Here is a 24,549-nt window from a genome sequence, read left to right on the forward strand (position 1 = left end):
CCCACTATTACTACCATAATGTTTTTGCACTTATCAGAGATTTGCCTACATATTTGCTCTTCCAGCAGGGAACCTGTCAAGTACATACAACACATGTTAAAATTCCACAGCATGCCAAGAAACCCAGACTTCCAGGCATCCCATTCAAATCTCTGCCACCCCAACCTACATAACCTGCCCCAGTTAATATCCAGGTCCCTGTCTCTCTGCAGCTTTTGCTCTTATTGCTTTCCTGCCCTCTGCAATCTCACTTGTCTGAAACATACTTCCTGCTCCATTAATCATCTTCCCATTCAATTTAGTTAACTCCCCTTCCTGGCCCAAATCATTGAGGACACTGAAAATAAACATTTTAAGATTTGCTAGATATACAATACTTTATGATTCATTTGTGAACCTGGTTGATAACCTAGTAAAAATACTTAGCTTACTAAGCACAAACAAAGAACTGATTTTAAGTACATTCAGAGAACCGGCATGCAGGGTGCACAGCCAACCTGTTCTTATCAGTAAGAGAACTGGGCTCGCAATTATATTCCATTGGTGGGTTGTGGGCACTTAATCAGGATCCCATTGCAACTTGTTGGTTCAGAAAAAGTTGTAAAATGGCTGACTTCCACATTTTGCCAGCCGATAGTCAGAGATGCAGTGCACTAGAATTATTCTGAGAGTCATAAGGAGAACTCATGCTTTGTAATATTTCATGCCCATCTCCCAGAAAAGTAGTGTAAAATCAAGGTAGTATTTCTTCACAGCAAGTGTTAATTGCAAGACTCATTTCACAAAGGATTTTAGGTCCATAAATGAAAATGATTAAAAAACCTGTCTATAATAATTTTGAAAATATCAAAAGTTGTATAACTATCAGTTAATTCAAAATGGTAATACTAATATAAGTCAGTGCTACCATTGAATTTACTAACCTGACGATCATAACTGATTTGGACTTCTTGTTCAATGTCAGAATCCAACTCTGCCACATCTGACAGATCCGAATCAGATTCATCACTGTTTGAATCAGCATAACTTTCTGTTCAAAACAAAGTAAATCATAATAAAATTATAATACATGAAAGCACTGTTTCATGTTTAAAGATTTTTGAATTAGTTAATTTCCATTATCATAAAAACATGTCCAGTAAAGCGGAATTGACATCGAGATCGGATCAGCTATTATGTTGAATGGTGGAGCAGGCTCGACGGGGCCATATGGCCTACTCCTTCTCCTATTTCTAATGTTTTAAACTAAACTGCCTTCAAATAATTGTACAATTGAACACATGATCAAAAAAACAAATTTTCAGGTCATGGCTAATCTATCATAGGAGCAATGCAAGAAGAGCTGTGGGGCAGGGGAAGCAAATAGCATGGTGCGACAACTTGGGCTGATTCTAACCATTTCTGAACAGTGGGCTTGCAAGAGTCCTGAAAGAATTATGATTCCAAACATGCAAACGTTAAGATCTTGAAACTATTGCTAAAACATTAGTACAGAGGGTAGAATTTTAAGGCCCCATGCTGGCAGATTTGCAGGCTAAGGGGGGGCGAGGCGAGCGGGGAGAAGCAGTGGGGTGGTTGGAAGGGAAAAGTGGTCATAAAATTCCCTGGGTGGCCTTTCCGCCACCCTCCCACCCTGTCCACAATTTTACATGGGGTGGATGAGGCCTACGGCAGCCCACTCACCCTTGTCCAACTGAGGCCCTTAAGTTGCTATTTAAAGGCAGCTTCCCACTCTGCATCAATTTTGAGGATGTTGGGAGAAATTCAGTGGCGGGAGAAGCCCAACAGGTCACCCTGCTAGGGCCTCGGGTGGAATGGGGGGCATCTCCTTCAAGGGCTCCCTTTCCATATTGGGCACCCCAGCCCCTTGAGGTCTCTCCCCACCCCCCTCATAAGTACTCCTTTCCCCCAAACTTCTCCATCAAGATCCCAACCCACCTCTCCCACCCCAACCCCCCACCTCACCTGAACCTTACCTCCCTTCCCCGCCATGAGACACCTCACACTTACCTGGTCCTGGACTCTGGACTTAGAATTTGGGGACTTCTTGTAGTCCCAGTTCTGACCACTGCTGCCACTGGCGCTGCTGGAATGACAGAGCTGCCAGCCAATCAGATTGGCTGTCATCCCTCTGTGGTGGGACTTCTGCACGAGCGAGGAGAATAAGTCCCATCCCCAGCCTAAATCTTATTCCCAGCCAATTAACATTCCATGGGGTGTTAAATGGGTGTACAACTGCTGTGATTGGCAGGGATGCCAATCTTCGCCGACTCTTCGGGTGGCAGAGCAGGAAACCCTCCGCCATCTGAAAAATCTTGTTCATAATCTTTTTTCCATAATTAACTTTCAACAAGAATGCCCTTCTACAAAGTACTGGGCAACATATTGATGAGGAACCTTCTTAGATTCCTGAACATAATCAAATACATCTATGTGACACAGATTTTCAGTGCTATAATAGATTTAAAAAGGAAAGGATTTGCATTCATAATACATCTGAAGTATTTTTATGTTTATAAACGTTATTAACAATTTGAACATACAAAATATGGTATCCATGTTGTTTCTCAAACATTCATATCTACATAAATTATACATAATTATAGCTACAGTTCAGTGCAACAGGTAAGTATATTCAGCAGTCTTGCAGCCCCAATAGTGAACCTCAGTGAAAAAAGAATGCAGATCAGAGAATCAATGCTATTGTATTGTAACTCTATTTCTAACAAGTACTCCCTTTGCTGGGTGCAGGTTCATGAATTTACCACAAGTGATTCATTTTTCATCTTCCCCTTAAGATACCACTTTTGATGTGACTCCTGTTACATTTTTGTATCACTTCTTAGAAATAGTGGAGATGATTAATTGTTGTTCTGTAATGGGGATTTATACACAGGTCACAGGTCTGAGGACAGAATCATGATTAGCTATGAGGTTTCCCATAATTGATGTCTTCCAAATTCAATATTGACACAAAACATTGGCACTAGTGTGAAGTATCAATGAGACATTAGCTACTGTTGATAAAGGAATTTCAGATGAGCAAATTAAGTTTTTGTATGTTTGCATGATGTGTGTTAGCTTTGGTTCAGTTGGCAACACTTTCACCTCTGAGGCAGAAGATTGTGGGTTCAAGTCCCACTCCAGCACACACTCCAGTGCAGTACTGATGGAGTGTGGCACTGTTGCTTTCTTTTGGATGAGACATTAAACCATGGTGTCTCAGGTGGATATAAAAGAGCATATGGCACCATTTCAAGCATCAGCAGGTGAGTTATCCCCAGCATACAGGGCAATATTTCTCCTCTGATCAACGTCAAAAAATACAGATTATTTGGTAATTATTGCATTGCTGTTTGTGGGACTTATGATTCAAGCTGAGCTTACCTTCTGATGTTCCTCTTCCCTGGGTCACCACATGCACTCAAGCTGTCTTCCATGCACTCTCTCTCACCAAGTCAGCCTTAACAGTACACCACTGCTTCACATGCCCATAACGAAGAATTACAGACCTTCAGTTGTCTCTGAACCTTCTTGCAAGCTGTTCTCACTTTAAATCTGAAGCTTGGAGCCTTTCTCTCTGCCCCTCACTCTTAACTTCACTTAACAGGACCTTTTCCCAGGTTCCTGTCCTTCCTTTAACTAGCTCTTCTTCAGACTTTCTCCTCTTCCACTCCCTGGGTCCTGGCTTCAAACTGAACTTAAAACTGCCGTTTCTTTAGTTGTATGTGTGTGTTTGTGGGAGGAACCTGCCTATCTACCTCCCTTGTTGCTAGGCACAGCACTGTTCTTCCTACTCTTGTGTGTTTACTTTCACTTTATAGGGGTCATAAATGTCTCATTAGAAATGCAAGCAGCCTTTTAAAATGAAACTAAAACTCCATTTGACCTTTCTTAATGGACAGATACTGAAATACAAATCAAACTTAAACTTTAAAGCTAAAACTTATTCCTAACACCCACAAATACGAGTATAACTTACTTAAACTATCTCCATTTCCTAATAGAGACTTTGCTGAGTGCCAGTTGGCTGCTCTGTTTCCTACATTACAATAGTGATTACGCATCAAAAACAGAAAACCAATTGATGAAGGTGAGAACTTTACTCACTTCTATATTTATTTAGAGTCACACATTACAAGCATACACCTTCCAATCCCACTAACCAGTTTTAGTCAGTGTCTATTTAAAGGGCCCAAATGAAGCCCCAGTTAATACCCACCACCTGCATACAATTAAACACAATTAGTATACAATTAACAGATTCCCTTCTCTCTCTTTAAATAAAAAATAGAATACATATAACCAAAATTTCTAAACAAAGTCAATTAAACACCTCCATATTCTGTACAAAAATAAAAGTACCTGGAAAAACTCAGCAGGTCTGGCAGCATCTGCGGAGAGGAACACAGTTAACGTTTTGAGTCCGTATGACTCTTCAACAGAACTAAGTAAAAATAGAAAAGAGGTGTTCTGTTGAAGAGTCGTATGGACTCGAAACGTTAACTGTGTTCCTCTCCGCAGATGCTGCCAGACCTGCTGAGTTTTTCCAGGTACTTTTATTTTTGTTTTGGATTTCCAGCATCCACAGTTTTTTTGCTTTTATCCATATTCTGTACCATGCATTACATTATGAGGCAACCCTCCTTGAGGACCCTTAACAATTTCTTCATACATGGATTTCTCTTTGTACAACAATCAGAGAGTTGATGACTTGCATCCAATTTTAGAAATTTATTTTTTTGTTGCAAGCCAACAAAGTTAATCTAACTGTTGTTCACTTATTTTTCATACAGTCTACATTATCCCAGAATGACCGATTATCTACATAACATTCAATGGATATACTGGCGGGGATTTTCCATGCCCACCAGCATCGGGTGCATTTGGTGTCGTGAGCGGATAATATGGTGAGAAGGCCAAAAATTGGTTTCATGATAGTTGAAACCAGTCCGCGATCATTCACGCCGCCTGCTAATGACGGGCTGCTCATGAACCTCATTGTAGTACATCAGCGTATCATTATAAGGCTAGCCTGCTGGCCTCATCTCCCCCTACCCTCCCCACTGGATCGTTCACCCACATGTGGGAAAACACTTGGTGGGCTGCTCTTCACTAGGGATTTCAAGGCCTGTTTGCCTACCTTGTTTGGTCAGCGCTCACAGTCATCAGCGCCAGGCTTCACAGGCAGCACCACATCACTTTTAGGGGGGCTCACAGGTAGGTCTCTACCTACCAGATCAGCCATATGTGAGTGGCTTTTCAATGGCTGCAGGGCTAGGTCTTGCTTGGGGAAGGGGGCGAAGTGGCCTCAGACAATGGAAGAAGCTGCAGGACAAGAACTGTACTGCGGAAGAAGGGTATTCCAGGTTGTGTGTGGGGACACATGTTGCTCCAATAACACTCAAGAAGTTTGACACCATCCAGGACAAAGCAGCCCACTTGGTTGGCACTCCATCCACAAACACTCAGTCCCTCCACCACCAGCGGACAGTGATAGCAGTGCGTACCATCTACAAGATGCACTGCAGGAACTCACCAAGCTGCCTTAGACAGCGCCTTCCAAACCAATAATCACTACCATCTAGAAGGGCAAGGGCAGCAGACACAGGGGGATACCACCGCCTGGAAGTTCCCCTTCAAGCTGCTCACCATCCTGACTTAGGAATATATCGCCATTCCTTCACTGTTGCTAGGTCAAAATCCTGGAACACCCTCCCTAACAACACTGTGGGTGTACCCACGTAACATGGACTGCAGTGGTTCAAGGAGGCAGCTCACCACCACCTTGTCAAGGGCAACTAGGGATGGGCAATAAATGCTGGCCTAGCCAGCGATGTCCACATCCCATGAATGAATTAAAATAAGCAAAGGCATGATGGGCCGAATAGTCTCCTTCTGTGCTGTAGCCATTCTATGATTTGGTGATTCTATGATGTTATCTCCAGAAGATCCCTTGAATGATCTGGAGGCATAGAAATTCAGTGCCACAGTGACTTTCAACACTACAGACAATGGGTGCTCGTCACTTCCCTTTGGGCTCAGCTCCTTTTCTATCATGGCACATAGCTTGGCAACTGCTTCTTTGATATTTTCAGGAGGCAGAGTTTCCGACAGTAGACCTCCTCCGGTGGGTACCATTTTCTGCACACAAGAGGATGGTTGTGTGCCCCTCTGCACCCTCCTCATCCTTTGCCCCTTCTGACCTCATGGTCCTTGTGCCCCTATGAGCTCTGCTTTGTTCCCTGTGGCTGCAGATCTCTCCTTCTCTGATGCTGCCCCTCACTGAGGATCTTAAGGCCTGACTGAATGAGGCCCATTGTAATTTGCTGCACTCAGTTCTCAGGGCCTCCCACAATCCTTCCTATTTACTTTGTACATATTAGTGCCAAGTTAGAGAGGAAACTCAACCAGAATGCCTCTGTTCCAGCCAAGTTTGGCTTGCCTCCAGTTTACTGCTACCTTATCTACTCAGTTTCATCCTCACTACCAAGCTAAGCTACCTCTCACAATGGATGCTGACTGCAGCCAAGGCTGACCTTCCACTGAGCTTCCAACTCCTTTTAGCTGCCTAGGCACTGAAGCTTCACAAAATGGGAAAACTCTGGTAAAATCGCAATGAACTGCTGTTTAACAGGCTTAACTACCTCCTGCGGCCTTCAAGCACGGCCTCCTTCCAGCAGCCCAGCAGCCTCTGGGAATACCCCCTAGGGAAGTAAGCACGTTGGGCTTCCCTTCTGATGCCACTTGCCACCATTTTTCCTCCCATCTGCCAACCTATCTCCAATGCACTGGCAAAATCATGGCCAGAGAGCCATAATCAAAACTGCACAAAGAACAACAACAACATCAATATTCTAAAGATTTAGAGCAAGAGAGAGAAATTACTTAGAATGAGATAGGTGAGAACTTCATTTGTAGAGAAACCTGGTAATTGAGGGATAGACAGAGGAACGAGAAATTATTAAGCAGAAGGCTTCAATTTTGGAATGAAAAGCCCCTGGGGCTGAATTTGTAGGTCCTGCTGAGGGTGGGAATGGAATCGGGCAAGAGATGAAAATACCAGCACTGGCTGGCATAGCGATTTTCCAACTGTGTTCCTGGCATTGGCAACTTTCACTCAGAGCAGCCTCAAGATACTGACTGATCCAGGTCTTTCTCCGCTCCTTGTGCCTCTACCTCCTCTTCCCCACCACCCGCTTATGCCCTAGAGGCCTAGATGTTGCCCCGGCCGCTTGGGGGCTTTTCTCAGCTTGGCTGCTGTCCCCTTTTGGGGTCTCTTGGTCACCGCTTTCTTGGCCCGTTTGGCCACCGCTCTCTTCGGGTCCGCTCTCTTGGACGTCGGCACTTTCCTCTTGGCTCTTCCTTTGGTGACGTTCTCGCCCTCTCCTTCCTCCGGTCCCCCTTCTTCCCTCTCCTGCTGCTCCGGCTGGAGGGAGGCCGAGGAGGTGCCGGCCCCGCTCTTGGCCGGGGATCCCTTGTTGGCCAAGGTGCTGAGCAGCTGATTGGGCCAGATGCCACTGCCCTTCTCCAGCTCATAGCCGGAGGCCGAGATGGTTTTCTTCAGGCTGCCCAACTTGGCTGCCTGGCGCTCCTTGGTGGCGGCCACCGCCTCCAGAATCTGCCCGGCCACACTGCCGCCTTTCTGCAGCCGGTAGGTGGCTGCCTTGGCAGCCGGGGCGGCAGCAGAATTGGGAGGAGCGGGTGCGGGGACATCCGCTTTGGTGGGGACGCTCTCGGCCATCGGACAGATCCCAGTCAGTCCGCTGCTGTCACGCCCCAAGATACTGACTGATCCATTAACAATGCCAATCAACATTGTTAAAAAGCTAATTGAGAGCTCATTAAGGGTTATGTTCTGATTTTGACAGGGGGGCACAGGCTGCATGTGCTGTCCAGGTCAGACCAGGTGAAAGGAGGTGGACATACAGTGGGAAGTCAGTCATGGCTGTTCCAGGGAATTAGGTGGGTTCGATGAAAGGGTGAACGGCATAAAGGTGAATTTGGCCATTTGAAAATAGGTGTCATTGGATCAGTGCTGGTTAGAGGGAGAGTAAGCAGTAAGTACTTAGGCAGTGCAAGGGATCGTCATTCTCCTGGCATTGCGGGTAGAAAAGAGGAGGAGGCAAGGCTGCTAAACACAATTTGGGAAGCTACTGGAGTACAAGGGAAGGCAGAAGCTGATGATGTGGGCATGACTCTAAGATTTTGGGTCCAGTGGCGATGAGGACAAACGCCCTTCAAAGGGATTGCAATGCCCCAGGCATCAGGAGGCCCGAGAGGGACGAGGGGCAGGAAGGACACAGAGGCCATACCCTCCGCATAGTATCTACTAGGGAAGAAACTACCTTAAGATGACTGCGAACCAGTGCCACAGGAGACTGCATCAATCCAGAGATTGATCACATCGCCCAAGACTTCACACCTTGCAGCATTGCTCGCCATGGCCTGTCAGTAGCCATCAAAGTTACTGTGGCATAGAAGTTCTTCACTCTGGCTCCCTCCAAGGATCAGCAGAGGTCTTTGGTGGCATCTCGCAAACGGCTGCACACCACTGCATCTTGCAGGTCACTATTTGTGAGAGCTGGACAGTACATTCAATTCCATACAGACATATCTTCAAAGGGACATGCGGCAGTGGGTTTTGCCTCCATCACTGTATTCTCCTAAGAGCAAGGCATCATCGATGACCATCAAAGCTTCCAGTGACTGGCCAGTCAGATTCATCAACAGGAAGGGCTTCCACTTCCTCAAAGTTCAGCTGATCTGCGACCACAAAAACAGCTTCTTCCATATGTGCGCTTGCTTTCCTGGTTGCTGCCATGACACTTTCATTTTCTGTCAGTCCAGGCTGCTACAGCTCTTTGCTCCACAGTCTGTGGACGGATTCTAGGGGTCAAGGGATAATGCTTGAAAAGATGGTTACTCACTCCCTATGGGAGCCAGCGAGAAAGGCACAGAGGTGGTACAACCGAAGTCATCTGCTCACTAGGACAACTATTGAGCAGGCTGTTGGGCTTCGGAAGATGTGGATCCAGTGCCTGGATTGGTTGGGTGATGCCCTACAGTAGCCTTCTGCAAGGGTCTCCATCATTGTGGTGGTCTTCTGCTCTCTCCATAGCATACCCCACCAGAGAGGTGTGGGCCTTGAAAAAGGGTATTCCCTGGAAGGACATAGCTCAGTGGAGGAAAAGGAGGTGCAGGATATGGAAGAGGAGGAAGAAGAGGAGGGAGATGCAGAATAATGAGGTGTCCCAGCTGCACAGAGAGTCGGCCGTGCTTGGAATGGGCTTTTTGTTCTCAAGGGAAAACTCTCCATCGGTTGGAGTAATTGCGGTTGTTGGTCAGTCAACTCACTCCCAGGACATCACAGCAGGAGTTCCTTAGGCTAATGCGCTAGGCCCAACCATCTTCAGCTGCTTCATCAATGACATTCGCTGATGATTGCACAATACCATTTGTGGGTCCTCAGATAATGAAGCAGTCCCTGTCCATAAGACCTGGACAACATTCAGGCTTGGGTTGATAAGTAGCAAGTAACATTCACACCCACAAGCGCCAGGCAATGACCAACTCCAACAAGAGAGAATCTAACCATCGCTCCTTGACATTCAATGGAATTACCATCACTGAATCTCCCTCTATCAACATCCTGGGGGTTACCATTGACCAGAAACTGAACTAGGCCAGCCATATTAATACTGTGGCTACAAGAGCAGGTCAGTGGCTGGAAATTCTACAGAGAGTAGCTCACCTCATGACTTCCAAAGCCTGTCTACCATCAAAGGCACAAATGAGGATTGTGGTGGAATTCTCTCCAGTTGCCTGAATGAGTGCAGTTTCAACAACACAAGAAGTTTGATCATCCAGGACAAAGCAGCCCACTTGATTAGCACCACATTCGACATTCACTCCCTCCACCACCGATGCAGCGGTGTGTACAATCTACAAGATGCACTGCAGCAACTTACCAGGCTCCTTTGACAACACTTTCCAAACCTGCAATCTCTACCACCTAAAAGGAAAAGGGCAGCCGATGCATGGGAACACCACCACCTGCAAGTTCCCCTCCAAGCTACACACCACCCTGGCTTGGAAATATATCACCGTTCCTTCACTGTTGTTGGGTCAAAATCCTGGAACTCCCTTTCTAAAAGCATTGTGGGTGTACCTACACCACATGGATTCCAGCAGTTCAAGGTGGCACCTCACCACCACCTTCTCAAGGGCAATTAGGGATAGGCAATAAATGCTCACCTAGCCAGCGACACCCACATCCCATGAATGAATAAATAAAAAAATGTCATTAATGTCAGGGATCATTTGTTTCAGGTTTGTTTAAGTGAACCCCTCTGACCCAGGAGCAACGGCATGGTTTGAAACTCACTCTGGGGGTTGGTTAGCTCAGTTGGCTGGATGGCTGGTTTGCGATGCAGAGTGATGACAACAGCATGGGTTCAATTCCCATACCGGCTGAGGTCATCCATGAAGGTCCTGCCTTCTCAACCTCACCCCTTGCCTGAGGTGTGGTGACCGTCAGGTTAAACTCACCAACAGTTGTCTCTCTCTCATGAGAGAGCAGTTACTTTTAGCCATTTTGAGTTGCCTGTGCGAACACTTCTATTGAAGACGTAGCTTGGAACATGTAAAATCTTCATGCCAGTGAAGGATGCACATCTTCCCAGAGGTTTCACTGTCATTTTAGATGGACCCTTGCCCACCTTTACCACTTCATATCTCTTTTCTTATCCTGCCATTAATAAAAGCGAGCTCACACACCTGGCTTCCTGTGACAAAATTTACTTGTTCCTTTAAAGGAAATAATGCACAGTTACAGGTAGAAGACCCCAAGTGAGCCACCCAGTGCTCTGCTCGCCTCCACACTTTGCCAACTCTATGCGGTACTCCGCTTGTGGCCTCAGAGGAGGTGGAGGCAGCCTGCACACTTGCCTCTGCCTGTGGCTGAGATTCAGTGGTGTTTGTCTTCGTTGTAGAGTAGGGGCACATCCAGAGGCTGCTGCACCTGCCTAATTGCAAGGGTGACCTCTGTCACAAGTCTTTGTTGCACATATGCTCCATCAGAGGGACCAGGAAGGCCAATAGTGATGGCACTTCATGGGCAGTTGGGTCCTCATCCTCTTCGGTAACTGCCTCAGCCCTTGGTAGGGGCTCTGGATGGCTGGAGGGAGCAACAAGTCAGGTTCAACTGGTATCCCGTCCAGACATCCCTGTGCCATCAGCACCATTGACCAATCAAGGTTACATAGTGTGAAATGCATCTTGCAAATGTCAATGCACAGTTTTTGCATGCACTCCAAGTGCTGCTGCATATGGCTCTCCATGAGGTTGGTCACTGAATAGAGGAGATCATGGGCTCAAAGCCCTGATTCATAGTGATGCACATGAGCTAGATGGACTCCTCCATTTTCTATCCATGACCGCTCACTGCCTCAGGGAACACCAACATGTGAGAGCATATCTGTTGTTTCTAGTCTAAGTAGAGCTTCATTTCCAGTGACTCTGAAGCCCCACATCTGTGCCCAGCTGAGCAGGGCTGTGTCTGTCCTTCTTTTTCCAAGGGGGACTGCTCACAGCTGCCTCTATCTTTGGCACCTCCTCCCGCATATTAGTGCTGTGCTCATCACCCAGTGTCACCCTATCCAACCGCGCATGAGCACTTACTGAGATGGTTGTATCTGCACTGGTAAAGGCTGCACTTGTAAGGTGCAACGGTACCGCTTCTGAGTTCTAATGTTGCTGCGTTTGGCCTGATGATGGTGAGGGAGTTGGTCTCATTGCCTCTACATCTGCACCTGTGGGAGACACAAGATCATGAGAACTAGCCTTGGAGAGCAGAAGCCTCTCCAGCACTGAGGCTTCCCAATGCAACTCAGTCTTCGCTCTGCTGTCAGGTGGGGTGGATTGCAAAGCATCCTTTTAATGAATGTATTGCACTTTCAAATCACTATCTCCACCCATTTCGCCTTGCTCGACTTACTCATGATCTGCAACCCTGGTGATGTCTATGGCTTCCTCCTCCATGGCAGTGAGAACATGTAGGTAGGGACTCCCCCTTACCCCACAGGGCCCTCTCATAGGCACTTTGAGTTAATTTCTCCTGCAAGGATAAAAGACAGTGAGATAAGGCACTGGCTATGGCCAGTTCCAGCTGCTCCTATCCATTAGAAGATGCATGTTTCGCGCTGGCAGGTCCTCAGCTGCAATTGGTTCTGAGGTAAGGGGTCAGTAAGTGCCCTGGGCACATAGTCCTCTGATGTTCAGGAGAAGCATATGCCCACAGGCGCCTCAGCTGGTGTGTCTGCTGGAGGGTGAATACGCAGTAGCCTGTCCTGAGGGTTGGAAGTTGCACTCACCTTCTTTTACACTAGATCCAGTTTCTGCATACTACATGAATCCATATCTTTCTGCTTACTGTGTCAGATATCTCCATTCAGGGCTGCTTAGCCTGGGTGGATGGTCTCCTCCTGTCACGCTCTGGGAAGAGGGCCTCCCTCCTCTCCCTTACAGTCTCAAGAGGACCTCCAGGTCCACATCCACGAATCGAGGCACTGTCCTGTCCTGGGTTCTAGTTCTCTGCCTCTCCTGAGACATTCTATGATTCTACGATCATCCAAACTAAGGTGAAGCAGTGAAATGGCAGCCGTGGTCTATTTAAATTGGGTCCACACTTGAATAGTATCCATTCCACTCCTGCCTCCACCGCTGCTAATTACCTACCAAAGCTATTTCCAGGCCAATTGAGGGGCAACTCCATCAAAATGGGGCTGGTGACTCTACCTGGGATGAATTGGGGACCCGACATCCATTTCCCGCCTCTGGAAGGAAATTCTTGCTCCATGCATTTTTTACACTTTAAATTTGAGGTGAGGTGTTGAGGAAGAAGATCAAAGAAAGAGAGTTTGGAGTTGTTCATGCTTTCTGCAATGATCTTGGAGTAGTAAATTATTTTGGCTGGGTGGCGGGAGTGGGGTGGGGGTGGTGTTGGTGACAGTATAATTTGACCCATGAACAATTTGGTTTACGATTCAGCCACTGATATAAGAGAATCGCATTTATCTGTATAAACAATGGAAACCAAGGGTGGAAGTTTACGGCCCCGTTGTGGCAGAGGTGGGGCTGTAAAATGCGGCGAGCCATTCAGAAGTCCGTTGACTTCAGTGGGACCGGAAAATCCCGCTGGCGTGAACGGCCACAAAATTCTGCCCCAAGTAACTGATGTCAAGCTCCCAGAATCAGATCAATGCAAGTGCGATCAGAAAAACAGGATAGCACATACAGCTTCTAATACCACATAGCAAGCTTAAGTAGAAAACAGAAAACAAATCTAATTCACTAAAATATGTCATTGGGAATCAGTTTCTCTCACTGCATTCCCATGGACTGACCCACTTGGTTTAGCGGGGCAGCAATTCATGTGCTCTGGATAGAACCTACAAGAATAATCTATGGATGATTCCACAGCCCACATCTATGCAGTGCTTCATGACTGCCTGACTGAGCTGCAGGATATCATGGAGAGCATCCAGAGTCCACTGTAGCAGAGCTCAACTCGGCTGATGTTCAAATCTCAAACATAACTTCCACCTCTTACACAATGGCTCGGATCTCAAGACAAGTTACAGTAGTCTGTCTTGAACTGAATCACAATGTGAAGGAACCAGATTGAGACTGCTATAATGTGGACATCAACAACCTCAGTGCTGTCCATGGACTGATATCACACAGATCTTTAGTCATACATAGGGAAAGCCCAGAAGCTAAACAAGAGAAACCTCACTCAGATTAATACAGATGTGTCCTTAAGCAAATAAGCTCAGTAAGTCACTACATGAATCCATATCAGCTTCACTTGATGGGCTATTTATTGATTCAGCACAAGGACACTGATACCTCTCTATCTGACTTCCTGATCATCCTCAGGAACACTTATAAGAAACATATAGTTAAAGATTAAAAGGCACATACTTTCATTTAGGGAAAATACAAAATAACTGAACACACTTAACCCAAGCTACATAAAAATCAATAAAAATTGTGCTGAGTGATGCTGGAATGAGTCCTGGCAATTCTTTTCGGATGAGACAGATAGATTGTTGGGGACAAATGAAGCGGCATTCATGACAGTCAGTAGTACACCTGCTTATGAGTCAAAAGATTGTGGATTCAAGGCCCATTCCAGAGTCCAGAAAACAAAATTTAGGCTGACATTCTGGTGTAGTAATGAGGGAGTACTGTACTATAGGAAGTGCCATCATTCAGATCAGGCATTCAAGCCAAGGACCCATCTGCTGTTTTGGGTGGATGTAAAGGATCCCATGGCCCTATTAAAAGGAGAATTAGGAATTCTCCCTTAGTATCTAGGTCAATGTTTATCCCCCACCAGCATCACTAAAACAGATTATCTGGGTATGATCATATTACTGTTTGTGTGGGCCTGCTATACACAAATTGGCTGCTACATTTCCTACATTACAATAATCACTGCACTTCAAACAGTGTTGGTTTAAAGCACCTTGGGATGTCCTAGATTTGTGGAAGGCCTGATATTCAACTGGGTTCAATAGGGATGATACTTCTGGGACAAACTTTACACTTTGCAAAAAACTTGTATTTGTGAAATATTCCAACCCAAAGTGAAACTAAGATAGTTCTGGGAAAAGAATTTGTAAATAGGTTTCCTAGCTGTGAGGTAGTTTTTGAGAGTTGACATTGCTATGAGGATGAAAGCTAGGTAACAAAAAAGGCAAAAAGAAGCTAATTGGGTAGGTATGTTTCAAGCCTGTTGTGTGGCAGCAGAACACAGGCACAGAATGCCTCGTATGTTCAGGAGAAGCAAGCAGAACTCTACGAAAAGGTCAGTTTTCTGTTTGTAGGGGTGAGAGTAGCCAAAGACAAAAGGTTTGACAATTAGTGACTGAACACGAAAAGGTCTGAAATATTTTGCTGACAAGGAATCATGTCATGATAACACTTTTTATGAAATGTCGTAAAATGTAAATGCTTCTAGGCCATTTCAAATGGGTGGAATTATTAGACTTCAATTGGGTAGAAACATTAGTTTTCTCCTTTTTTACCTTCTATTACCATCAAGACTGTAGACCAATGCATTTGTATAAGATCACCAAAGTGACCTCAGCATTTCAGTATTCAATGCAGTTAGTGCATGTAATCCAGGGTGAAGTGCATACTAACAACAGATCATGATCTTGCTGAATTATGTACATGCAAAGTGAAGCAAAGACCTACAGTAATGCTTCATAAATTATTTACCAATATGACTCCATTTTAACTCATCACTACCTTCTCAAGCCTTTGTTGCCCTTCTCAAGGACAATTAGGGAAGGACAATAAAGGCTGGCCTTTCCAACAATGCCCACATCCCATGAACGAATATATATATATATATATATATACAAAAAAACTTTTGAAAATTTATATGACCTCAGATTCCAGCAGAAATAAAACAGCAATAAAGCAGCATAGTAATATTTGGTATGTTACTATTAAAATTCATACATTATAGATCTACATATTAATTACATACACATCTATCAAATAAATTTGAAAATCTGTGTCTTTAAAATAATTTGTAAAAATGTTATTTTATGTACTCATGTGGGTTTCAGCCAAACACTCCATATTCCATGGTGACAGGAGAATCAGTGTAGCCCCCCTACCCCCCACCCACACATTATAATCAGCTCCTCTCCCCCCACCAAACATATCCCTCTTCTCAATGCTCCTGCCCACGACCTGCTCACTCATCCCTTCCCATCCCACTCAGCCCCAACTCACTCATGCCTTCCCTCCAATCCCCACAGCCCCCTTCAATCAAGTACTCACTCCATCTCACTCAGCCCCAACTCACTCATCCCTTCCTCCTTCTCCACCCTCACCCTACCTGAATTTCCCTAGCTTGCCCAAATGTGGGGACCTGGAGTGGGAATGCAGTGATCCTGAGATGGATCATGGAAACATTTCATAAGTTAGGCTAAAACCCTAAACTTTTATAAAAGATTGATTGATGTGGGATAGAAGTGGCTATCAGGGCCCAAACCACAGGCCCTGGATCCCAACCTGAAGCTTGGCTCCACTCCCTCTGCTTACCCTCATCCTCCTTGTCCCTGCTTCACCCCCCAGCTAGCCCTGCTCACGATCCTCCTTCCCACCCCCAACCCTGCTTCCAATCCTTCCCCCAATCTCTGCTCCTTCCTTCCAGCCTGGCTCCCGCTCTTACTCCAACCCGACTCCTGCTCTAGCTCCTCCTCCCATCCCTGCTAATTTCCACCACCCTGCTCCCGCTCGCCCCGCCTGGCCACGCAACCTACCCCCACACTCCACATCCATCTCTCCCCCCCATATCACACCCCATGATATGACACCCCCTGTCAGCCCCAATCCCTCTCCCCACCTGCTCCTGCTTGCTCCTTGGTCCCACTACCCCTAGCCCCACTCCCTGCCTCCTGTTTTCCACCCCCACTCCCTGCCTCCTGGTCCTGCTTCCACCTTCCCATGCCTTGCAGCCCAGCCCAGCCCCATTCCCCGCAACCTGCTCTTGCTTTCCCACCCAGCTACGGCCTTGCTACCCACCCAGTGCAGGAAGGTCCTCTGCAGGCTGCACATGGGAGCAGCAGCTACTGGAACCCTGGGCTCTGCATCATCCAATCATAGAAACTGAGCCAGTTGGGCAGCAGATTAAGAGAAACAGCCTGAGTTATAGGTCCCCAGAACCAGGTGGAGGTCGGAAAAAAAATTAAAAGGGTGGAATTCAGTGGTTCAAGTCGGAACTCTGCCAAACGTCAGAAATTTCGCATCCCTGGCAGTAAGAGAACTCCTGGAACTCTTGGTGAAGTAATGTGCGAGGTAGATAAAAGAGGCTGAAACCTAAAAGCAGTGTGAATAGCTCAGGCATGCCAAAAAGCTGAGCATTTGTTCCAGAAGTGTCTAGACCATGAAGGTGTTGTTTGTTGCTCAGTTGAAAAGGAACTGTGGAAAGATGCGCCCACAGGGCTGTCTTGACTCAAGGCAGAGATGGTTGGTAGAAGTGCACCTTGTTGGTGGTAATCGTGTCCAGGGACCTTGGATGGAGCAAAGCTGCTGGCGAAAACAACTCGACGTCCAAATCCAAAGAGTGGGAAAAATGAGAGATCCTCATCAGGAAAATATAATAATTTTCATAATGTTATTGGAATTTATTGTAAGTTAGAGTAATAGTGGGGCCTGTGTCTATGGGCAGGGTTTTCCCTTTGTCGGGCAGGCGTGGTGGGTGGGCCCAGGAGAGGCCGCGAGCCGGACTGCCGCCTGCGATCGGCCCCCAACTGCAATTTCACGCTGGCAGACCGATTAAGGCCCGCCCAGTGTGAAACGCATCTCCGCACAAGCCAGGTAGGGCCAAGCAGGGGTGGGGGCCTGTTGGCCGTCGGGTCCAATGGCAACTTCGTAGCCAGTTTAAAAACAGCCCAGGCAGCCCCTGGAAGCTACACGGAAGACGTTCCCTGAGCAGATGCTATGGACCCGAGTGCAGCTGGACACGGCAGGCAGGAGGGCGGGCTAGGTGGGCACTCGGCTCCCCGCTTCCCTGATGAGTGCCTCACCGTCCTCCTAGAGGAGGTGGCTGCCAGGAGGGACACCCTTGTCCCCAGGGATGGGAGGAGGAGGCCACCGCACCTCACCAAGAGAGCATGGGAGGAGGTGGCAGCACTGGTCAGCAGCCATGGTGTGATGCGACGCTCCTGGGTGCAGTATCAGAAGCCTTTCAATGACCTGCTGCGCTCAGGAAGGGTGAGTACCATGTTGACATGGGTCAATGTGCAGATGTGTTAAGGTCTGACGGTCCCCCTGTGGACCTTCGGGGTGCTAGAGTCTGAGTGCCAACTGTCAATCACGCCGGAGCTGGGCAAGGGGGTGAGCCCTGGCTGCTTGGACTGAGTGCCTTGCGGCCCGAGGGCCACGACTTGGATGTGCCCTGCCAGGTGCTCCTCAGCTAGGGTTGGCCAGGCTGCAATGGCGCTGCAGATATAGAGTGGATTAATAAATGCTCCTCTGTTGATTCAAGAGAAAATGGTCCACAACAATATAGAAAGGTCGTGGACCCCGGAGGCTCCGGTAGCCTCCTAAAATCTTCTCAAGGTATGAGCAAGACGCTCTAGAGCTCAAGAGCTGGCAGCCCCATTTGCAACCGGGCATGAAGAGGCAGGGATACCAGATGAAGGAAACAGTGCAGTGCACACAGATGAGAATTTTGGCTTGTGCAACCGTTCTAATGTAGTCTTTTCATTGATGTGAGCCTCGAACTTGGAGTCCCCATTGATCATTGGAAGATGAGGGCATCATGATGCAGATCTCCGTTGTCTCACCAGGGTGCCTGGCATGAACAGTGACAGTGTGATGACTTTAATTAATGACATGTCCTTCTTCTGCCTTTTAGGTTCACCAGCAGGCGTTCGCTCTCCGGACTCCGAAGGGCCACCCCAGACACTGGAGGACCAACGGGCGTCATTTTCACCTGTGTCACACCCGCTCTCTGAAGCAGGCACTCGCGCAGATACAAGCACCTCGGTGGGCATTAGAGCGGTGGCTAGTATCTCGGTGCACATTCGCTTGAGGTGTAGGTGGAGGCAGAGTGCGCCCAGGGTGCCGGCAGTCGGACGACTGCTGGGGACCAGGATGATGCTCAGTTGAAGGCTGATGATGAGCTTCCGGAATCATCCATTAGGTGGCAGATGCTGGATATCCAGCAAGATGTGCGGGAGGATCTGACGGAGATCCATGAGGATATGCCTGCCATGGTCTCCATGATGGAGGAGTCCATGTGGAGCAAGACCATTGCATTGACCCTCATGACCGAGCACACTGCCTCCTCCATTGAGAGGGTGTCGACTCTCATGGAGAGGCAGCTCCAGGGACAGAATGAGGGGTTCCTGAGGTTGCACTCAGACCTGCAAGCCCTCACACAGGCACTGACCTCAGGTGGTCAGTGTCAGTGTGGGAGATGGATGAGGCACCCACTATCCCAGCTAGGTTCCCATCCATCAATGATGTGCAGGGAGGTCCAGAGCGACCTTACATTGGCGCATGAGCTGCCTGTCATCTCTGCGGGCTGCTCTCAGGGCGCTCTGCATGACGGCAGCAGCTCCTCCGCCCCTCCACCAGTGACCATGGCATCTGATGAGGCTGCAGTGGCTGGGGAGATGCCAGCTGTGGCACTGGCTGCTCCCTCCCAGGCAGCGTCAGCACAGACTCCACTGGCTAGAGGAGGACCGCCAAGGTCATCAAGGCCAACAAGACAGCAGAGTCAGCAGGCTGTCTGCAATGCTGCTGCCAGTGACGGAGGAGCACCTAGACGTAGCACTCACAAATGTAAGTTAAAGGCACCATGAACAAAAGGGGAACAGGTCACAGATGATTTTATGTTCATTTTTGTTTACTTTATGTATGCTGGACTGATGTTGAATAGCAGAAACGTTTCTGTTAAGATTATTGAACTGTCAGAATGATATAAATTGTGTTTTTGTCATCATGGCCTGAGTATGCTTCACCTTTTTATTTCCTTGGTGCGGGGAACACCAGTATGTAATGCTGGACGTAGGTGGCTCTGAAATTTATTGCACAGGCAGTGAGTGTTCTTTTGATTCAAATGGAAGGGTCCTTTCAGACATCCGGGATCGAGGTGCAGCCCTGGCATGAGTTTGAAGCTGATCTTTGGTAGCCTAGCTGAAGGAGTGTTGGATCAAGGCATCCCTGATGTCCCTGCCTCCCTGCAGGTTACCAAGATCTGGCTCCACACCCTCAGTGTTCTCCTCACTGTGCGCTCTTCGGACTCAATACTGGACTCATCATCTGTGGCCTGTGGAGCTGCGTCAAAATCGTCTTCCTCCAGTGGGCCCCACCTTGCCAGTGCCAGATTGTGGAGAGCGCAGCATGCAACCACGATTAGTGACACCCGCTCTGGGGGCTAGTGCTCCCCTTGAACGGTCCAGGCATCGGAAGCGCATCTTGGGAAGACCTACGGTCATCCCTACTACTGCCCTTGTGGAGGCATGACTCGTATTCTAACAATTCTCTGTCTCTGTTCTTGGGTGGCGGAGAGGTGTAATGGGCCACCTCTTAAATGGATAGCCCTCACCCAGCAACCATCCATCCAGTCGGGCTGGAGCATTAAAAAGCCTCGGCATCTGAGTGTCTCAGGATGTACGCATCATGGGAGCTGCCATGGTATCTTGCACAGATTTGCAGAATCTGCATCCTGTGGTCACACACCATCTGCATGATCATGGAGTGGAATGCCTTCCTGTTGATGAAGGCACCCGGGCTGATCCACTGGCGCCTTGATGGCCACATGTGTGCAGTCGATCGCTCCCTGGACATGGAGGAACCCAGCAATCACTGCAAAGCCTCTGACTTGCTCAGCCTGGCCGGCCTCGTCCGTACGGTAAAGGATAAAGGTCAGTACCCACCTGAACAAAGCCTTTGTCACCAGCTCGACGCAAGTGTGGGTAGCTGATTGGGAGCCTCCACACAGATCCCCCACTGACCCCTGGAAAAGAGCCGGGGGCATAGAAGTTGAGGGCCCCAGTGACCTTCAGGGCCACTGGCATGGGGTGTCCACCCATATAGCTGAAGCTGATCTCAGGCCCAATCATCCGGCAAAATGGAGGTCACGCACTCCCTTGAGAGACGGAGCATTCTTCGGCATTGCACCTCAGACATATTGAGGTAGCTGCATCACTGCCTGTAAACCCTGGCAGCAGGCTAGTGGCCCCTCCACCTTGGTCTACCTGCTGGCCCTGCACCCCTTGCGCCTGCGCCTCTCCTCCCACAGGTCCTTCCCCTGGAAGCTGCATAGGGACATGTGGCCTCCTCTCCCTTCTGCCCCTCTCTTCCTCCTCAGTGGAGGTGCCTCCAACGGGGACCACAATCCCCATTACTAGGGTAAGCAAAGGCTGGCTGATACTTGGAAGGGTCGACACAGTCTGAATCTACTGGGGCCTGGCAGACAGCAATGAGTCCTGAAATGAAGCCTGGAAATGCTAAGACTGAAACCCCGAACAGAGATGAAGCTGCCAAGTACCAGTAAGCAACCAGCTGCAAACTATCTCCAAAACTCCTCATTACTCACACTGGCAATGCTGCTGGCCATTTTTATCCTGCCCTTGAATAAGGTGTGTGAAAATGTCCACTGGCTGCCTGCCCGTTTTGCCCATGCGACGAACAGAAAATTGCATGGGCAACGAAAAATCACAGTCAATTGGACCATTCAGGCCTTAAGTGGCTGCTTAATTAATGGCGAGAGCCGCTCTGGCACCCACGCGCGCGTGCCGAGCAAAATATCATACGAGTGTGCAATGGCATTGGGACACTCATCCAACGTCATTGCGCACTATTTTATTCCCGTTCGGGTCGGGCACGCGCCTGCCCGCGGGATGAAAAGTTCTCCCCTATATATATATATGTGTGTGTGTGCACGTGCGTGCGTGTGTGTGTGCGTGCGTGTGTATGCGTGCGTGTGTGTGCGTGCGTGTGTGTCTGCGCGCGTGCGTGTATGTGCATGCGTACGTGCGTGCGCGTGTGAATGTATGTATCTGGGACTTAATTCAATTAAAGGCAGCTGGTCTGAAGGCTTTGAGGTATCAGAAGATAAGCTAGGTTTGAAATATTAAGTAGATAAACATGGGGGAAGCTTTAGAATGTGAGGTGTAAAGGGAACATTTGCATTTTTAAATAAACCAGACTAGCTTGAATTCAAAAGAGGGGGTGAAATGTTTCACCGAGCCAGGAGAAGTTAAGAAACAGTGTGTTTATTTTTCCCAAAGATTACTGGTAAAATTGGTACTATGATAAATTTTGAGTTAAGTCCAAAGACAGTGAAACAATGGGAATTTGCATTCAAAGGGGAAATCTGTATAAAGGAGATGAGGTTGTGTGTAGGAAAGAAGGAATTCTAAGATCTAAAACAAGCATGAAAAGCCTCCAGCATCTAAGCCTCAAGCTGCCGTTTACAAGGGACACAAGCTGAGAAAACTCACTTTGAATTTGACTGTCTAGGGTGTGTGCTTTGCCTTGGTCAGTTTAAATCTATGTCTTTTTTTAAATTCATTTACGGGGTATGGGCTTCGCTGGCTGGGCCACCATTTATTGCCCATCCCTAGTTGCCCTTGAGAAGGTGGTGAGTTGCCTTCTTGAACCACTGCAGTCCATATGGTGTAGGTACACCCACAGTGCTGTTAGGAAGGGAGTTCCGGGATTTTGACCCAGCGACGGTGAAGGAACCGCGATATATTTCCAAGTCAGGATGGTGAGTGACTTAGAGGGGTACTTCCTGGTGGTGGTGTTCCCACCTATCTGCTGCCCTTGTCCTTCTAGGTGGTAGTGGTCGTGGGCTTGGAAGGTGCTGTCTAAGGAGCATAGGCGAATTACTGCAGTGCACCTTGTAGATGGTACACACTGCTGCTACTGTGCGTTGGTGGTGGAGGGAGTGAATGTTTGTGGATGTGGTGCCAATCAAGCGGACTGCTTTGCCCTCGACGGCGTCCAGCTTCTTCGGTGTTGTAGGAGCTGCACTCATCCAGGCAAGTGGGAAGCATTCCATCACACTCCTGATTTGTGCCTTGTAGATGGTGGACAGGCTTTGGGGGGTCAGGAGGCGAGTTACTTGTCGCATGATTCCTAGCCTCTGACCTGCTCTTGTAGCCACGGTATTTATATGGCTAGTCCAGTTCAGTTTCTGGTCAATGGTAATGCCCAGGATGTTGATAGTGGGGGATTCAGTGATGGTAATGCCATTGAACATCAAGGGGCGATGGTTGGATTCTCTCTTGTTGGAGATGGTCATTGCCTGACACTTGTGTGGCGCGAATGTTACTTGCCACTTGTCGGCCCAAGCCTGGATATTGTCCAGGTCTTGCTGCATTCGGACATGGACTGCTTCAGTATCTGAGGAGTTGCGAATGGTGCTGAATATTATGCAATCATCAGTGAACATCCCCACTTCTGACCTTATGATGGAAGGAAGGTTATTGATGAAGCAGCTGAAGATGGTTGAGCCGAGGACACTATCCTGAGGAACCCCTGCAGTGATGTCCTGGAGCTGAGATGACTGACCTCCAACAACCACAACCATCTTCCTTTGTGCCAGGTATGACTCCAACCAGCGGAGAGCTTTTCCCCTGATTCCCATTGACTCCAGTTTTGCTAGGGCTCCTTGATGCCACACTCAGTCAAATGCTGCCTTGATGTCAAGGGCAGTCACTCTCACCTCACCTTGGGTTCAGTTCTTTTGTCCACGTTTGAACCAAGGCTGTAATGAGGTCAGGAGCTGAGTGGCCCTGGCGGAACCCAAACTGGGCGTCAATGAACAGGTTATTGCTAAGCAAGTTGATAGCACTGTTGATATCCTCTTCCAGTACTTTACTGATGATGGAGAGTAGACTGATGGGGCGGTAATTGACCAGGTTGGATTTGTCCTGCTTTTTATGTACAGGACATACCTGGGCAATTTTCCACATAGCCAAGTAGATGCCAGTGTTGTCGCTGTACTGGAACAGCTTGGCTAGTGGTGCGGCAAGTTCTGGAGCACAAGTCTTCAGTACTATTGCCAGAATATTGTCAAGGCCCATAGCCTTTGCAGTGTCCAGTGCCTTCAGCCATTTCTTGATATCACATGAAGTGAATCGAATTGGCTGAAGACTGGCATCTGTGATGCTGGGGACCTCCAGAGGAGGCTGAGATGGATCATCTACTTAGCACTTCTGGCTGAAGATTGTTGCGAATGCTTCAGCCTTATCTTTTGCACTGCTGTGCTGGGCTCCTCCATCATTGAGGATGGGGATATTTGTGGAGCCACCTCCTCCAGTGAGTTGTTTAATTGTCCACCACCATTTATGATTGGATGTGGCAGGACTGCAGAGCTTAGATCTGATCCTTGGTTGTGGGATCACTTAGCTCTGTCTATCACTTGCTGCTTATGCTGTTTGGCATGCAAGTAGTCCTGTTTTATAGCTTCACCAGTCTGACATCTCATTTTTAAATATGCCTGGTGCTGCTCCTGGCATGCCCTCCTGCACTCTTCATTGAACCAGGGTTGATCCCTTGGCTTGATGGTAATGGTAGAGTGATGGATATGCCGGGCCATGAGGTTACACATTATGCTCGAGTGCAATTCTGCTGCTGCTGATGGCCCATAGCGCCTCATGGATACCCAATCTTGAGTTGCTAGATTCGTTTGAAATCTATCCCATTAAGCACGGTGGTAGTGCCACACAACACGATGGAGGATATCTTCAATGTGAAGGCAGGACTTGGTCGCCACAGTGGCTCTGCGGTGGCCACTCCTACTGATACTGACATGGACAGATGCATCTGCGGCAGGCAGGTTGGTGAGGATGAGTATGTTTTTCCCTCTTGATGGTTCCCTCACCACCAGCCACAGACCCAGTCTAGTAGCTATGTCATTTAGGACTCGGCCAGCTCAGTCAGTAGTGGTGCTACTGAGCCACTCTTGGTGATGGACATTGAAGTTCCCCATCCAAA

The 24,549-nt window shown here is 48.0% G+C and overlaps 1 protein-coding gene across 1 annotated transcript in view; it reads right to left on the reverse strand.

Annotated features, from left to right (window-relative positions):
• The window catches only part of LOC144689682 (echinoderm microtubule-associated protein-like 6), a 693,547-nt gene that overhangs the window by 249,423 nt on the left and 419,575 nt on the right, over positions 1–24,549 (reverse strand). Inside the window, exon 12 of the mRNA XM_078556972.1 lies at positions 924–1,030. Coding sequence (XP_078413098.1) covers positions 924–1,030 — 107 coding nt within the window. The remainder of the gene's footprint in view (positions 1–923; positions 1,031–24,549) is intronic.

The sequence above is a fragment of the Cetorhinus maximus genome, chromosome 14, assembly GCF_964194155.1.
Source record: "Cetorhinus maximus chromosome 14, sCetMax3.hap1.1, whole genome shotgun sequence".
In the NCBI taxonomy this organism is placed as follows: Eukaryota; Metazoa; Chordata; class Chondrichthyes; order Lamniformes; family Cetorhinidae; genus Cetorhinus; species Cetorhinus maximus.